This window comes from Solanum pennellii, chromosome 5 (genome assembly GCF_001406875.1).
Source record: "Solanum pennellii chromosome 5, SPENNV200".
NCBI lineage: Eukaryota > Viridiplantae > Streptophyta > Magnoliopsida > Solanales > Solanaceae > Solanum > Solanum pennellii.
The window spans coordinates 52,058,813-52,077,726 of record NC_028641.1 but is presented as its reverse complement, the minus strand read 5'-3'; the positions used below and the strand labels follow the sequence as shown (position 1 = coordinate 52,077,726).

The following is an 18,914-nucleotide window of genomic DNA, read 5'->3' as shown; positions in this document are numbered from 1 at the left end:
GATAAGTGTTAAGCAAGGCTTAACAAGTAAATCTTGGGGTGTATGTTTGGACCCAAGTGGATGTTGACAATGAGATGAAGTGTCACACAATATAGAGTCCGAACTCCAAGAATAAATAAGAGACACCTAGTTAATGTGAGGACTATCCAAGTTAGAAAATGAACTCGTACATAGTAGAGTGTGGGTTTTCCCAAAGTTAGGTCTCATGAGATGGGACCTTCACTTAGTTGAGTTAAGACTCCTAGTAGAAGGCTCCATATCCTATGAACTAAGATATGCTTGAGAAACATCTTCTAGTGTTCAAAGAATAATGAATTAAGACTTAATTAATGAATTAACTCATAGTGTTCAAGAGTGTACATGAACTTAGATATACTAAAATTTGTATCTCATAGTGTTCAAAAGTATTAGGTGGAATTAGACATGCCTAATATAGTATCTCATATGTTCCTTATAAGAAAGAACCTAAGACATACTAGAGAAGTATCTCCTAGGGCTCAACTTAATATTGAACTAAGATGTGCTTGAGAAAGAGTACCTCATAGCATTCTGAAGCTAATGATAGGAACTAGGTTCCAAACCAAGAAGTACTATTAAGAGTACCTAATTAATACTTAGCATGATTACTATTATGGGATGCTATGAATGTATTGCACAAAGTATGATTTAAATAATTAAAGAGAATCCTTAAGATAGGATTGAAATAGAGTTACCTTTCCTAGTTATAGTTGGATAAAGGTAACAGATTCCTTAGTTTGAGATATAAACTAATAATGAGGCCAAAGTAGGGTGAATATGACTAGGATGACTTCAATACTATGTTTGGTGTTGAAGGGTAGTATGGGATGCCTTTTATACATTGCACAAGTGTGTCTTGGGGTATCTTAGAAGTATGGTGCCCTTATGATGGAAAAACTTATGACTTAACCATAAATTTAGACTATGAAGGTAAATTTGACCAAGTGCAATTTATGCTTGTGTGTTTATGATGTATCTCCTATGCTCATTAACTACGTATTATATGGACTTATGTTTGTATGAAGCTTATGTTGGATACCATGCTATGACTATGATAATTATGTTATGACTTTATTATTGTATCTTATACTTATGTCTTATTGATATACCGTGATCTCACGGTATTTTTAATGCTTTTTCCGCAAGTTTAGTGTATGTCCAAAACCCTTTTTTTATTAATTTTTATGTAAGTTTCTCTTTATTTGCAGGAAATCTGTCTAAAGATGAACGCGGAAGTTTTTGATTAAGAAATGCAGAAAAGTACCACATACGGAGCTTGTGAGGGTCCATCGTGTCTGTGACGGTCCGTAGATGACCAAGTGTGGGGTCACAAAGTGCGTGACGGACCGTCGTAGCCATGACGGTCCGTCCTGCTGGTTCATCGTGATGATCAGAGAAGTAGTCCCAGTACCCGAATTCCAAAGAGTTTAAGTGTTATGGAACAAAGACCCTCGACGGACCGTTGTGCCTATGACGATCCGTCATACCTGCCGTCGAGGCTAATGAAGAGACCAGCAAAAGAATTTGCAAAGTATGGGACAACGGAGTCCATGATGACCCGTCGTGACCACGATGACCCGTCGCGAGGTCCATCGACCCAGCCGCATTTTGACAGATTTCTAGCAATTAGAGTCCTTCTTTTATTAGGTTTTTGTTTTTTATAAATAATTCGAAAAAACCTCATTTTTGGGGTTAGACTCTTGGTTGTTAGACTCTTGGTTATTAGACTCTCAGTTATTAGACACTTTTATGTTACATTCTTTGTGAGGATATTATTTTGATTATTACACTTTGGTTTATTACACTTTTCTCTGGAGTTGATTTTTGGTGATTTTTTCGATTAATCAAGTAAATTTCTGGATTTTATTCTTTCTCATCGAAGTAAGTGCATGAATTCTTATATCATATATATGAATATTGTGATTATGACTATGGGTAACTAAACTCCATAACTAGGGTTGTGGGAACCATGGAGAAATAATAAGATAAAATCTAACTAAAATAACAATTCTAGAATAAAGTCTTGCATATATTGATAATTCTTTCGCTTAGAAGTCTTTTTAACGGATGGCCAACGTTAGAACTCACCTTAATGCTACTTGCCGGACCAAGAAGGTAGATAATAGGAAAAGAATTATCAACATAGATTTAGTGTATACTATCCAATAGGCTAGTATTGATTGGTACGAGGTAATAACTTAGTCAAATATCGAATACAATGCTTAATATGGGGTAAAGGTAAGGGTTAGTATAGCAACACACGTAGCCAGACCAAGGTGCGGAGTAAAATTTTCTAGATGCCAGACCAAGGATTTATAAATACATAACTTATCACTTTGCATGCAAGATACTAGGAAAGAATTGTTATAGTTAGAATTATCAAGTTAGGAACCTGTGGGAAACACGTAAACCCTAGTTACTTTTATGAACTAATTAAACTCCAACATTTGAATCTGTTAGTTGTCTACTTTTGATTTAGCTAATTATTTTCATTCATTTAGAAATAAAACCCCCCTTTTATTGTCTTTGTTTTCCAAGGAAATAATTTACTAAATAGTAGTAATAATAGATTGAAGTTAAGTCTGAACTATTTTCCTCGTGGGAACGACCCCAACCTCAATTAGTTGGGTTCTTTACTTTATACGACCGCTTTACTTCTTATTTGAGAAGTAAGTTTGAGCGTATCACTTATGTTAACTAACCATTTGAGATTCTCTTATGATATTGTGCTAGATTTTATACTTAGTACCTTTTTACTAACACATATTTCCTACATTTTAATCAAATGTAGGGTTGGAGGCTAGAGTTTCAAGCATCTAGGGAAGGTTGAATATCTCTATGAGTCCTCATAGATTCGAGGACAACATCCACTTACCTTTACGTCATTTACTTTTATGTTAAAGACTTTGTATGGGTTGCATCCCAAAGTTTAATATTCATGTCAAGTTAGATGGGTTGAGACAAAAAAGTTAGAAAAGACTTCCCTTTGGAATTTATGAAAATGACTTCGATTGTATATCTTAAAGTTTTAAGTTCCTTCATATTTTCTATTGTCTCATGTTATGATTATGCTAAGGCCTTGTATGAGACCCCTTATGGGTTAAGTACTTTGTGTCACATCTAGGGGGTGCTCTCGGGGCGTGAAAATGGAGGAGAGTTCAGACAACTAACAGCCCCCATAAACCATGTATCCGTGATGGGCATAAAAGGGTCATACTTTTTAGATGATTCCTTTAGTGCTTTTAGAATAGACTAGTGGATCCACTTAGTATTTCAGGTCCTATACCCTTGGAAAGGTATAGGATGATCTAGCAGCGTGAGGAAAATCGATGTATCATCATAGTTCTTACGTGATGGTTGTCGATAGAGAAAATCCTACAACAGTATTTTGTATTTTTATATACAAACATAATTCATATTGTATCTTTGCATACATACAAAGTTATCAGAAATATTTTGTAATTTTATATACAAACATAATTCGTATTGTACCTTTGCATACATACAAAGTTATCATAAATATTTTGTATTTTTATATACAAACAAAGTTTATATTGTATCTTTGCATGCATACGGAGTTATCATTGTATTTCTAAATACACGGAAATGAAAATCATGTTTTAAAGTTTTTCTTTGTATTGCACTTATTTACACTTCTTTATATTGAAATAAATTAGGTTAAGTCAATCCCATGTAAGTGTTTCTTTGAGACTCTTTTCAAGCTTATGTCTTGTTTCAGCATTTCAACTCGCATACTTGTACATTCAATGTACTAATAGAGTTGTCCTGCATCATCTTATGATGCAAACATTTAATTTTCTGATACAAATTGGTACGCATCGTCTTATAATCTAGAAGCAGGTAACTAGGATCAGCATCTAACACATCGTTGATCTAGTCAGTAGTTCAGAGTTTGTTGGTGAGCCTCTGAACATTCGGATGATCCCTTTTGTCACTTTCAGTTTTATTTTCAGTTCATTAGGATGTTGTGGGGTTTTTCCAACATCCATCTCATTTGTTTTAAAGGCTTCATAGATAGTCAGGCAATTAGTAATGAGTCTTTTAGCCTTGTATTTCATATGTTTTGCTATGAGACTTAATTTGCTATTCTTGCCAGTTTGAATGCTTTCTTTAAAGACATTCTACAATTTTTCATAAGTTTTTTTTGAAATTATTTTCTGAAGTTTAAGTCTTCTGCGGATTAAGTAAGTCATGCCAAGGATTCGCTTGGGGCTAGCAATGGTTATCGAGTGTCAGTATCACCCAGGATGTAGGCTTAGGATGTGACAAACTTGGTATTGGAGCACAGATTTCAGGTGTCCTAGGGAGTCCACGAAGTCGTCTCCATAGAGTCCTAGTTATCGGTGTGAAGCACACCATATCTATGATTAGGAGGCTATAACATTTACAAATTCCTTTATTTCATTCATACTCATTTCGTGCTTTAGAGTTTATCTATATAAAGTTTCTTTTTAACTCGTGCTTATGCATACCATTTGTGAGTTGGACTGTTTTGATAGTGCTTTCATGGGGAATTTCTTTCCCCGTGATCTAAGAGAAACCAAGAGATGGTTGACAATATGAGGAGTAGGATTTGACTCATCTGTCAAGTAAGGAAAGTAAGATAGGCATGCTAATAGGGTATATTGGCATATCAAGACTGATGATACATGTTCAACAAGTTGATAAGGATCAACTGAGGGATAAAGAAGAATTAAAGAATAAGAGAGCTAACACAGGAAATAGTCCGGGCAGCAAAGAAGTAATGTAAACCTGTCTTTCTTCCAACAAAAACAGAAGGGACCTGCTCCGTCATCTGCCAGTGCACCTCCACCTAAGAACAAAGGTGAGTATACAATCAGAACTTTAGAGCCAGACCTACCTATTTGCAAGAAAGTATGGCACAATAGGAGTACTAACACTCCCGCATGTGCCAAATATGCTAAGAGCCACTCAAGGGTGTATTATGATGGCTTCACTGATTACTTCAAGTGTGGTCAGAACGATCATTTTATAAGAGAGTGTCCTAAAAACTTGAAGATTAATGGTAAAGAGGGCAATAGAGACTAGTCTTCTATAGTTGCTTCACCGGACAAAGTGTAACAACCCTAAAAATGGATAAGATAAAAAATGATTAATGTATCAAGAATGCCTATGATTAGACCAGGGTTCACACGGATTGATGCGCGTAGAACCAATCCTCAGAACCCTTGCTAAAGCCAAGACAACTAACTTGGGGAGTTATTTGAGCTTGGAAAGTTTGGATCCAACCATGTAGGGCTCTCGAATACGAAGATTTACTCGAAGGAGTCTTTACCGGACTTAAAAAGGGAAAATCTTAGGTTTGGAGGGTCTAGGGGTAAAATGGTCTTTTTCCAGGCTAAGGGTAGTATCATAATCCTAAATATATAATTCATTATTTAATTAATAAGGTGGAGGTGCAATTTGGGGAGATTGGGCTCTTGAAGTGAAGTCTTGCTCCACTCGGGTTCGAACCTAGGTGGAAGCAATGAATTAAAGTGAATTTTTTATTAAAGCTATTGAATTAATATAATTAATTAATAATTATTATTCATTAGCTGATTTAAAATAAAATAAAAATCATGTTTTTATTAGATAAACAAAACCTTATTGACTAAGTCCTAAAACTAAACTCCTAAGCCTCCTACAACTCCCACTCTCTCACGTTTATCTCTACACTCTCACGCTAAATCTCTATTATTCTTTCTAACGTATTTTCTCTGACAAAATAAGATACAAAAGCAGAAAAAAAAACAAGTTCTTCACACTTGAAGAACTCACACGAAATCACAAGAAAACAAACGTTAATCGCACACTAGGCTAAGGGATGTTGTCATTTGAGTGGAGTTGATATTGAGGAGGCTTAGACGTATTCTTGGGTGAAGTTTTTGGGAAGCAATTCAAGATTTTAACGTCAAAAAGTTATGGGTTCTCTTATCTCTTGGTTCCTTTCCCAAGATACCCCTTAAGGTTTAGAATATTCATTCCGAAAACTAGGATTGTTCCCCGTTGCATCTCCCTGTCACTAGCTCCCATTGAATCATAGGTTGGTTATGTTTGCTGGTAGAAAACTAGGGATGAAACGTGTATTCGTGATTATTATGTGTTTATATGTATGTTTGTAATTATGTGACTTATGTTGATATTTCCGAAATGTAACTACGTGTGTATGTGTGTTGTCGTGGCTGTTATTCATGGTTTAGGAATTGAAATGGCATGATAGTTCTTTATATTTCAAGTATACATGTTGATGTAAATGTGATGTTCATATGAGTTGAAATATGGCTGATTTGAGGGATAATGTCTTGGCTAAACGAAGACATGAAGATGCACCTAAAACGTTCTAACTACGAAATTTTCCTAAGAACTAAGGTGTAACTTGATGAAAGGATGCTGAAAAATTAAAAGAAAATTTCTAGCTTCTAGTGATGAACTTCGGTAAGCAAAGAGAGTTCAACATGTTGGAAAAATAAATTAAAACAAGTGAGGTCATGGAGGATTGAACCCGTGACCTCACCATGTTAAAAACTATGAAAATAAAGAAGTAAAAAGAAATGTGGTGAAGGGGATCTGAACCATGGTATTGGCTGGAAAATGTAACTTGAAAGAAAAAAAATAAGAAATGAGAGGAGTGGGATTCGAACCCACCACCTCTCAATAAGATTTAAGGAAGAGTAAAAGAAAAGAAAATAAAATGTGAGGCGTGGGTATCGAACCCACGACCACTAGGCAGTGAAGGATAGTAAAGAAAATAAAAGAAAAGAAATGTGAGGCATGGGAATCGAACCCACGACCTATAGGCAGTGAAGGAGAGTCAAAGGAAATGAAAGAAAAGAGATGTGAGGTGTGGGAATCGAACCCACGACCTCCTAGGCAGATTTGAGGAGAAGAATTAAAAGAAATTAAAGAGGGGCTGTTGGGGTTCGAAACCACAACCCCTCGGCCAAAGGAGAAAAATTTAAAGCAATGAAAATAAAAAGTAAATGAGGTTGTGGGGGTTCGATCCCACATCCTCTTAGTTCCATTAAGCGAAAAATGAAGAGAGAAATTAAGGGGAAAATAAAATGAAGGCGTGGGGGCTCGAACTTGGGTCCCCAAGTCGTATGGATCAAACCAAAATGAAAAAAAAATGTAAGTATTGTTCAAGGGATTTGAAAATCGGGTTCCCTTTCCCAAATTCGGTATTGATACATAAGTCATACGTGAATTAAATGTTCAAGAATAATGCTGCCTACTTAGATCGAAATTGAGATCTTGGAATACATACAATATGCATAAGTCTTGTACTACATAATCTTAGGAAGATATGAATCACTTAAACAAACTATGAATGAAGCCTAATGGCTTTTATGCATAGATCCATAAGTCTAACATATGTTTACAAAAATAAGTGAACTTAAGATGTATGTAATGAAGTAATGTAACCCTAGAAGGGTTAAGTAGGAGGATAAAATACACTAAATGACCAAGTGCATTGGCATATGATGAAATGAATAGTAGGTAATGAAATGATGAAACCCTAGAAGGTTTTAAGTAAGAGTGTGAAACACACAGATGGCCAAGTACATTGGCATATGATGAATTAAACATTCACGTAAAAATGGGTGAGGTGATTATGAAGAACAAATGTGCTAATGTTAATGAATGTGGTGACAACATCATATGAGGCTAATGTAAAAGATGAGAGCAATCTCAAATGAGCCTAAGTAAATGTTACGAAAACGTACTCATCTATGAGAGTGTAAAGTTAATGAAGAGACCAGTCTCTATGAACACTCTAACGAAAGTATTGAGATTAATTTATACTTAATACTAATGATGAGATGAGGAATAATATATTGATCTATGATGACCTCATACTATAATCCATCTTACATGACGTATGAGTTAAATGTAATGGAACTTTATACTGAGCACTAATAGACTATCTATGAGCGGTGATGCCTTTTTTCGGGAAGGGCGGAGGTTCACATAACTGTTATGACATGAGACTGTCTGGCATGGTGGGTATGGGTCTCCTTATATCTCCTAGTCTTCGAACCTATACTGCCAATATAGGGATCTGGCGTGGTTCGATTCCCATGTACGCTAGCATGTTTTGGGTCACTTTGGCCGGTGATTCCACCTCTTTTCGGTGTGGAGGATACATTCGATTTCATGATGCTCACATGATCTATGTCTCTTAAATTTAAAGTTCCCCATGAATGAATGAGGCCACCCTCAAATGATGTACATAATGAAATGAATGGTACCAAAGGTGTTAGGGAAGGATGATCAAGAGGGTGAGTTAGACTCAAGCAATGACATTAGGTCATTCTTTGTCATTGCACAGCGAACCCGATGAAAGTCTTAAAGTACATCCTAGGTATAGCTAGTGTTCACACTAGCCTAAGAACGAAATGAAATGAAGTACGTATGAATGAAGCAGACTCTGTGTTTGCTAATGAAGATCCCTAGTTGAGGTCCCATATGTTGAGCCCTCATTTTTGGGAAGTCTTAATATCAAGTCCATGATTCCAAGGTCTCATGGCATATGAATAATGATATGAACAATGTTATGTGTTATATGAATTATGATATGTGCTATGTGTACGCTGTTGTGTGTTGTGTGCAAACTGTTAAGTATGATGGTGCATGTTACTCTCATGGCATAAGTTTCCCTATCCAAATTTGGAAAGTTCACTCACTTTTCTAATCTTAATTTGGCAAGTCCACTGACTTGATCTGCTATAATCATGTTGCTAGGAAAGATCTTTCCTTAATCATGCATGTCCTTGGTGTGCTTGCATATACCCATACTTAGTACAAGTGTGTACTAACCCTATACAACTCTAAACTTTTAGGTGTAGGCACAGGTGGATGCTATAGCTACAGGATCAACGCTGCAGGTATCTGGACGTCGAGCATTCATTCGGACTTGGTAGGCCCTCATGCTTTCGAGGATGCATGCCCATTTACATTCTAGCTTAGTTGTATGATTGAGCTAGTGGAGTATGTTCCACTAGCGTTTCTTTCCCGTTTTTGTTCAGACATTGTATTGGTGCCATTTTGGGTATATCTTTATCGTTGTAATAAACTGCTTCTTTCATTTGATGATCTTAATGTTAAATGGTTGATGGTGAACAATTATATATGTAATAGAATGTTTAGTAAGCATGTTAGGAATCGAAAAGTTTCAAATTTTCCGCTAAAATTAACCTAGAAGAAGTAAGAATAAAGTATCTAGGCTTGTCAGTGACCTCTGAGAGATCAACAACGCCAGTCTCGTCTGGGGTCTATATTTCGGTCGTGACAAAAAGCTGCACCTAGTGGGGAATTTTCAGTACTGGCGGAGGTATAAACCTCTTGTATGCTATCAATAGTCTCCAAGATCAAGAGGAGTCGCCAGATGTTGTCACTGGTATGCTCCAAGTCTTTGACCTTACTGTTTATGCTTTTCTAGATCCAGGAGCGAGTTTATCTTTTGTAACTTTTTATCTTGCTATGAACTTTGATGTTATTCCTAAGAAAATTAGTGAACCATTAAGCGTTTCTACACTTGTTGATGAGTCTATTCTAGCATGATTGTCCCATTTCTGTTAGTCACAAGAGTACCATGACTGATCTAATATAGTTAGGCATGGTAGATTTTAATGCCATTCTTGGTTTAGACTGGCTTTATACTTGTTATGCCTCATTTGATTATATGACTCGAGTTGTCAAGTTTCAGTTTTCAAATGAGCCAGTCTTAAAGTGAAATCGCATTTCAGCATTGCCTAAGGGTAACGAAGTTAGTTTTTAAGGCGTGTGTCAATCACTTAGTCCGAGTTAATGGCTCTAGTGATGAGATACCTCATATCTAGTCAGTTTCAGTAGTAAAAAAGTATATATAAGTATTTCCAGATGAATTACACAGAATCCATCCTGAGAGAGAGATAGACTTCGGCATACATGTCCTCCCAAACACTCGTTTTATATCTATTCCTCCATACAAAATGGCATCACTATAGTTCAAAGAGCTTAAAGAGCATTTAAAGGACCTCTTAGATAAGGGTTTTATTCAACGAAGTTTATCATCTTGGGGCACTCCGGTCTTATTAGTGAGAAAGAAAAATGGTGCCCTTAGGATGAATGTAGATTACCATCAGTTGAACAAGGTTACCATCAAGAACAAGTATCATGTTCCAAGGATTGATGATTTACTTGATCTATTTTAGGGTGCTAATTGTTTTTTGAAAAAAGACCTCGAGTTTGGCTACCATCAATTAAGAGTGATGGAATGTGATATTCCAAGGACAACTTTCAAAACTCGATATGGTCATTATGAGTTTTTTGGTCATGTTTTTTGGTTTGACTAATGCACCAGTAGTGTTCATGGACTTTATCAATAAAGTCTTCAAACCTTATTTAGATATGTTTGTTATCATCTTCGTTGATGACATACTAATCTATTCAAGGAATGAAGAAGATCAAGCTAGTCATTTTAGAATAGTTCTCCAGATTTTGAAAGATAGAGAATTGTATGCCAAAATCTCTAACTGTGAGTTTTGGCTTGAATATGTGGCATTCCTAGGCCACATTGTGTCTGGAGATGGAACTAAAATTGGTACTCAGAAAATGGAGGGAGTGCAGAATTGGTCTAGAATTACATTTCCAACTAATATTAAGAGTTTCTTGGGTTTGGTTGGCTAAGGGGTTCTCGTCTATTTCATCCCCTTTAACCAAGTTAACTCAGAAGAAAGTTAAGTTTTAATATGAATCTTGTGAGAAAAGCTTTCAAAAATTGAAAGGGAGGAAAGTTACTCAAGGTTTTGTGGTGTACTGTGATTCATCTAGAGTCGGCTTGGGTTGTGTATTAATGAAGAATGACAAAGTTATAGCTTATGCCTCCATACAGTTGAAAGTTCATGAGAATATTTATCCAACCCATGACTTAGAGTTGGCTGATGTAGTTTTCTTTTTGAATATATGGTGTCATTATTTGTATGTTGTTCATGTTTATATATTCACTGATCATAAGAGCCTTCAATATGTGTTCAGTCAGAAAGAGCTTAATCTCAGACAAATGAGGTAGTTAGAATTACTCAAGGATTAAGACATTAGTATTCTTTATCACCTAGGTAAGGCGAATGTTGTTGTTTATGCCTTAAGCAGGTTGTCTATGGGTAGTACCGTCCATGTTGAGGAAGAAAAGATAGAGTTAGCGAAAGATGTGCATAGACTTACACGCCTGAGAGTTATACTAATGGATTCCACAAAAAGAGGAATAGTGGTGATGAATGGGGTTGAGTCATCATTAGTGTCAGAAGTAAAAGGCAAGCAAGACCAAGATCCTATTTTGCATGAATTGAAGGCAAATGTTCATAAGAAAAATGTATTAGCTTTTGAACATGGGGGAGATGGTGTCTTGAGATACCAAAGAAAATTGTGTGTACCAATGGTAGATGGACTCGAAGGAAGAATCATGGGGAAGCTCATAGCTCTAGATATTACATTCATCCTAGTTCCACCAAGATGTATCATGATCTGAGAGAAATCTATTGGTGTAACGGTATGAAGAAGGGCATTGCAGAATTTGTTTCTAAGTTTCCAAATTGCTAACAAGTTAAGGTAAATCACCACAGGCTTGATGGTTTGGCTAAGAATATAGAACTTCCGGAATGCAAGTGGAGATGTATGGATTTCATCACAATCTTGCCAAGGTCTCGCATGCAGAATGATTCTATTTGGGTGATTATCGATAGAATGATAAAGTCAACCGATTTTCTGCCCGTAAAGACAACCAATTCAGCAGAAGATTATGCCATATTATATATTTAGGAGGTGGTAGGACTTCATGGAGTTTTAGTCTCCATTATTTCAGATAGAGATGCACAATTTACTGCACAATTCTTGAATTTTTTTACAGAAAATGTTAGGTTCAAAAGTGAACTTAAGTATTGCATTTCATCCTCATACTGATGGGCAAGCAGAGTGCACTATTCTTACAATGGAGGATATATTGAGGGAGTTCATGATAAATTTCAAAGGGAATTGATAAGATCATCTACCTCTCATCGGGTTAGCTTACAATAATAGTTACCAGTCGAGCATCCAAATGGTTCCTTATGAAGCTCTTTACGGGACAAGATGCATATCTCCTATTGAATGGTTTGAAATTGGTAAAACATGGTTGATAGGTCCAGATTTATTTCATCAAGTTATGGATAAGGTTAAAGTGATTCAGGAGAGGTTGAAAATGGCGCAGAGTCATCAAAAATCCTACACTGATGTTAGGAGAAGGGAGTTAAAGTTTGAAGCAGGTGATTGAGTGTACTTGAAAGTTTCAACCATGAAGGGTGTTATTGAGGTTTATTAAGAAGGGGAAACTTAGTCCCCGAAATATTGGTACTTACAAATATCCAAAAAGATTGGCAAGGTTGCTTATGCGTTGGAAGTACCCCAAGAGTTAGAAGTGTTTCATACGGTATTTCATTTTTCAATGTTGAAGAAAGACATGGGTAATCCTTCATTGATCATACCAAATGAAAATATTGAGATCAAAGATAGCCTATCTTATGAGGAGATTCCTGTTCAGATTCTAGATCGCTAAGTTCGTAAATGGAGGACAAAAGAGGTAGCATCAGTCAAAGTCCTTTGGAGGAACCAATTTGTTGAGGAAGCTACTTGGGAAGCTGAATAGGATATGAAGAAGAGATATCCACATCTCTTTGATCTGGAGAAAGTTCATACCAAGGTACTAATTCTCCTCTTAGTACTCTTTCAATTGTTAGTGAGCATGTTGTTTGTTTGCATTTGCATATTGGGTGTATAAACTTGATGTTCCCATAACCTAGTAAGAGTAATCTCATTTGAAGACGAATGTTCCCAAGGGGGAAATGTCGTAACATCTAGCAATTAGAAATATTTAGGATGAAGCTAAGAACTGGAAATAGTCATTTTCGGAAATAATAAAAATTCTGGGAAATTACTTAAGTTAGAAAAAAGTGAGTTCTTGGTCAACTTCAAACAGTCACAACTTTTAGATCAGGAAGAGTTAGGAGAACTTCTAGATATTTTTGGAAAACTCTTAGAATTATCTTTCAAACTCTGCCAACTTTTCGTGATTTCGAGTCTGTATGAGTAACTTATGCCCTTTGGAAGTTGAAATGTTAGATCAAGGAAAGTCTAAATCGAGTTTTTAAAGGGTAATTTAGTCTTTTCCTTACCTAATTATCCTAATTCATTTTTAGGAATTTAATTGGGGTAATTAAAATTTAATTCATTTTTAGAAAAGTGAATTTCATGCTAGGTCTTGGAGAAAGGAGAAGAACTTTCAATATTCGTCGAGATTAACTTGTGGATTTCGTTGGGTGATCCCGACAATGGTATGTGAGATCACATAGTGTTAAGTTATTTCACCCACGTGCCAATCATGATTTAATTTCAACGAAGTTATTAGACTTGAAAGTAAATCCTTGAATTCTTGATAAATTTTGTTTGAATTCTTGTGGGTTGTGTTGATTGGAGTGTCTTCAGATTGATTCACGTTTTTACTTGTGTTTTTTAGTAGAATATAATGTACTTTGATTATACAATCGATTCAAGTATTTGGGGAAAGAACCAGTGGAGTTTAGAGGGTTCAGAGCTGAAAAATGAAGATGAAATTTTGTTGGACAAAATTTGGTAGTGGTGGCGCGTCATAGAGCCATTTCCCAGAATTGGAAAAAAATGTTTTGCGTCGCTTAGCAATCACACACCGTTCTTCCTCAAAATTTATTTTCGAAACCAAAATTTAAAAGTTTCTCCACGTACCGTACCCACCCTCATATTTTGATCTTGATTATTTTCTCATGTTTAGCTATATAAAATCATTCCTAAACATGATGTAGTGATGATTCATATCACAAATCATGATCCTTGAATTCATAATTCAAATCAAGGAAAGTTAAGAGTCAAGTCAAAAATTTAAGAGTCAAGTCAAGAAGTCAAGAGTTAAGTCAAGATAAGTTCTTAAAGTTTTCGTAAGTCCTTCACAAACGTCTTAACTTTGTTCTAAGATTAAAGTTTTAAAGCTAAGCAATGATTTCAGATTTGAAGTTTTTTTCTTCAAAGAAATATATGGAAACTACGTATTCCCAATAAGTTTAAAATGTTTTCACATTTTAATATGAACAGAAACTGAGATTTCCAAAGAGTCTTTGAGCTAGTTTTCAAAAAAGAGCATATGCTTTCATAATAAAGCAAGAGGGGAAACTTTGATTTCCAAGGTAGCCTTTGAGCTAAGTTTTTTAGCACTAATCTCAAATCACAGAAGGAAGTATGTTTCTAAAATATAAGATATAATATAATATTTTTGTGTGTAGTATTGAGCACCGACATGGAGGATATTTAGACAACTCACAGCCCACCATAAACGAGTAGCCATCATGGGTAGAAAAGAGTCATACTTTTTAGATGATTTATTTAGTACTTTTTAGTATAAAGTAGGGGATCCACTTAATAGTTGAGGTCCTATACCGTTGGAAAGGCATAGGATGCTCTGGCAGCGTAAGGGAAATCATAGTACCATTAAAATAGGTTTTACGTGATGGTTGTCTCTTAGAGAAACTCCCAAAACATTATTTTGTATTTTATATACAAATAGAGTTCATATTGTATCTTTGCATACATACAAAGTTATCAGAAATATTTTGTATTTTTACATACAAATAGAGTTCATATTGTATCTTTGAATACATACAAAGTTATCATTGTATTTCTAAATACACAGAGTTGAAAATAATATTTTAAAGCTTTTCATGATACTGCATTGACTGCTTTATATTAAAATGATTTAAGTTCAGTTGAAATAAGTAAAGCCCAGGTAAGTATTGCTTTTAGACTCTTTTCAAGCTTATGTCTTGTTTTAGTATTCTAACTCGCATACTCATATATTCAATGTACTAATGTCAGTTGGCCTGCATCGTCTTATGAAGCAGACGCAGGTAACTAGGATCAGCATCCAGCAAATCTTTGATCCAGTAAGAGTTCAGAGTCTGTTAGTGAGTCTCTTAGCATTCCAAAGGATCCCTTTTATCGCTTTCAGTTTCATTTTTAGTTCATTAGGATGTTATGGGGTTTGTTACAACATGCATCTAAGTTGTTTTAGAGGTTTCATAGATAGTCAGACAGTTAGTTATGAGTCTTTTAGCCTTGTATTTCAGATGTTTTGCTATGAGACTTGAATAGCGATTTTGGCTAGTTTGAATGCTTTCTCTAAAGACAGTCTAAGATTTTTTATCTATTTTCTTTTGAAATTATTTTATGAAGTTTAAGTTTTCCGCTGAGTAAGTAAGCTAGGATAAGGGTTCACTTTGGGCCACATGGTTCTTGAGTGCCAGTCCCGCCAAGGGTGTAGGCTGAAGGCGTGATAGTTGTGTGCCACATTTGAGAGGATGGCATCTGCGAGACAATCTAGCTAATTAAAGAAAGTTTGAGATACTCATCGACGTTCAGGTTGAATATTGCCTCGTTTTTTTTATGAATTTCATTAGTATTGGAACATACATAAGTTTAAGGCAATGTCAGAACAAGCCAAAAAGGCTAAAGGCAGTCTTAAGGGTGGCTTGTTGCGCACCAGAGGTGCAAAGACCGTTGGAATAATTATAAGAGAGATGATAAGTTCTAATTCAAATTTTTAAATAAATAATTAGTTGATTCATATATATGGCTATAAATTTCAGTTTTTATTTATAGGAAAAATAATTGGGATGCACTCCCATTGGACTGGGATTTTTCAAGAAGACTCATGTGAAGAAGAAAGAAAATGAGTCGGATCTTGATGTGTGGTTGGAGGAAAAGGCCAAACGAATTTTTTGTAAGTAATTTAATATGAACAATATATATATGTGTGTATTTTTTGTAAGTTATTTAATATGAACAATATATATATGTGTGTGTGTGTGTGTGTATGTATGTATGTATGTACGTATGTGTGTGTGTGTGTGTATATATATATATATATATATATATATATATATGTATGTATGTATGTATGTATGTATGTATGTATATATATATATATGTATGTATGTATGTAAATTTTTATATTTAACATGGAAAATGGGTTTCATCAGTATGCCGCTGAGAATCTAGATAGTTCGGTCCAAATAAAACCTGCACTGTCCACCAAATTTTGGACAGAAAAAGTGGTATAGGGGACAAAAGGATAGAATATATGGTCTAGACTCTCGAAACGATGTAAGACAACTCCAATAAGGCTTAAAAGGTATTGGATTGCCACGTCAAGCCGAGGCACTTGAAAGTGTTCAGATTGATGCTATGTCGGCTTAAATATCACAACTTGCATCAGCAATGGTAGAGTCAGAGCAGAGAAGAGTAGTTGAACAGCAAAGCATGAGTGCGACTGTTCAGCAAATCAAAGAACAAGTGTTGAACCTCGCTCGTCGACCTACTACGTCAGCTCCCGAGGACATCGACGACGACAATAAAGAGGAGGAGGAGAAAGATTTTGTAGATGTCATTCCCTAGTTTAGGTCTCTTTTTTGAAACACATTTTAAAACACTATAAATTCCTGTATTGTGATTTATATATTTTTTAAGATTGATTTAAGTTTGATGTTTTATATGTTGTGTGTGATGTTTAGATTATATTGTTTGATTGAGCTGGTTGAATATGAATTTTGAATTTGATTTATATTTGCAGGTATTGCAGAAAAAAATGAGGAGCAGGGTGGTTTTGTCCGTCGCTTTTTTGCTTTATTTTTTTCAAATAAACCCAGAAAAGCGACGGACAAGGTTCTTTGGTCCGTCACTTCTCTAGGTATTTTAAAAAATTAATTTCAAGGAAAGCGACAGACATTGTCCTTTAGTCGTCCCTCGATTTCCTGGGATTTTCAAAATATAAATTTAAAGAAAGGCGACGGACTGCTTTGCTTTGGAAATGAAAAATAAATGAAAATATAAAAAAGCGAGAGAGTCCGTTGCTTTTGTTAAAATAAAATTACTAGAAAAAATCAAAAAGCGACGGACATGACTGCATCGCTTTTCCGTCGATTTTGACTAAAAAAGTGATGCAGTCCATCACTTTTGGCGTCATTTTTGGCAGTTTTTTAGTATTGTTGGGAGAAGGCTAAGGTTATTCAGGAGACTGAAAAATAGAGGAAATATGTGAGCATGATAAAACAGAAGAAGTGTATGAAGATGGACCATGGAGATTTATATGAGAATGAAGTAGGTCAGGCAAGTAGTAATGGGGAAGGACTAGATGGTCCCGTGACTAATTAAAGGGCAGTGGTGGCTAGACCATTTTACAACGGGTAAAATATGGGTGACCCTATAACTGAACATAGTTCACCTAGTGAGTTCAAGAAGGCAGTTGACATGATGAATGTTGATTAAGGTTGAGGACATATGTATTAGGTAGATGAACTTGTTGAGATAATTGTTAAGACCACACCTACTAGAGTAGATAATTGCTAAGACCACACCTACTAGAGTTTGGAACAATCTGAGGCTCCAACTGGTAATCCTATAATTACTCACATAAAATAGTAGGAACCTATGGGTAAAGCAAAAGGTTAAGTAACTATATACACTATAAACTTTTTAAGTAGTACTCCATGTTAGATTTGTTACCAACTAGGTGCTAACACAAGATGCTACTTTATTTCTGTAAGCATTTTAACTTAATTCATCTCATCAAAAGTTGGGTGCAAGTAAAGAAAACTAGAGAATCAATATCACATTTCATTTCTATAAAGGGAAATATTTTAGTGTCCCAAAAAAAAAGTATTCTACTCTAAAAAGTGATTGTCCATAGACATAATCAACAAAGTTGGTTATGCACTTTGCACAAATATTCATATGGTGTTTCATGTGAAAAAAACAACAAAATAAAAGAAATTATATATAATCAAAAAAAATAAACAAATAAAAATAAGATGATATCATAATCATAGTGGTGATGATTTTCATGCAGGTTCATTCTCTTTGGGCCTTTCTTGCATTTTTTGTCAGAAGAAAGAGCAGCCTTTCTTGGTCTCCCTCCTTCTTCTTTCTTGGATTGTATTGAAGTGTTAGTTCAGTTGAGGTTGAGGCAGTACCTTAGCTTTTGCCAGCATTTCAGTTGTAAAAGATATATATATATATATATATATATATAGTGATTTAAAATAAAAAACAAGTATAGTAGTAGAATAGTGTATAGTGTTGGTCCTCTTTGAATTAATCACTTATTTGTGCAAAACATCAACAAGTAATGATGAAGATGAGAGTTTCCTCCATCCCTAGCCATGGTGATCAGGGTTGTCAGGGTCAGGCCAAAAGTGTGAGTACTTCAACCAGTCAGCATCTTGAGAGTTTGTGATGGATGACTCCTACAACAATCAATACAAATTTATAACTAATAAACAACAACTGATCAAATATACAGAGGCGGAGTCAGTATAATTAGGAGTTTTGGAGTTCTAAATTTCGTTTCCCTTTCTTACCATTAAATTTTCAATCAGTTTTGTTAGGGGATTCAAAAGTTATTACTTAATTTTCTAGTAAAAATATAGTCTATGAAAAAGCTAATAAGTTCGTCCAAATTCACTAACCCCCTTCTAGCTCCGCCCATGAGAATATATTGACTGTATGTGGAGAATTTTGAAATATTATACTCCCTTCGTTTCACAAAGAATGGTTTAGGTTTGTCTTGGCACGAAATTTAAGAAAGTAAAGAAGATTTTTGATCATGTGGTCCTAAATTAAAGTTATGTCAAATGTACAAAATTGCCCTTTAATCTTGTGGTGTTAAACATGTCACGTGGAAAGTTGTTACCAAAAAAAAGAAAGAGATAATTCTTTTTTAAAAAGACCAAAAAAGAAAGGAGGTCATTCTCTTTTAAGCGGAGGAAGTATATATATATATA

General features: G+C 35.2%; 1 protein-coding gene across 4 annotated transcripts in view; it reads right to left on the bottom strand.

The window, feature by feature from the left end:
* Positions 1 to 17,793: 17,793 nt before the first annotated feature.
* LOC107018882 (NAC domain-containing protein 75) overlaps positions 17,794 to 18,914 on the bottom strand; it is a 6,957-nt gene continuing 5,836 nt past the window's right edge. For all 4 annotated transcript variants that reach the window (XM_015219470.2, XM_015219468.2, XM_015219471.2 and 1 more), the window contains exon 7: positions 17,794 to 18,377. In XM_015219470.2, coding sequence (XP_015074956.1) covers positions 18,288 to 18,377 — 90 coding nt within the window. In that variant the 3' untranslated portion in view covers positions 17,794 to 18,287. The remainder of the gene's footprint in view (positions 18,378 to 18,914) is intronic.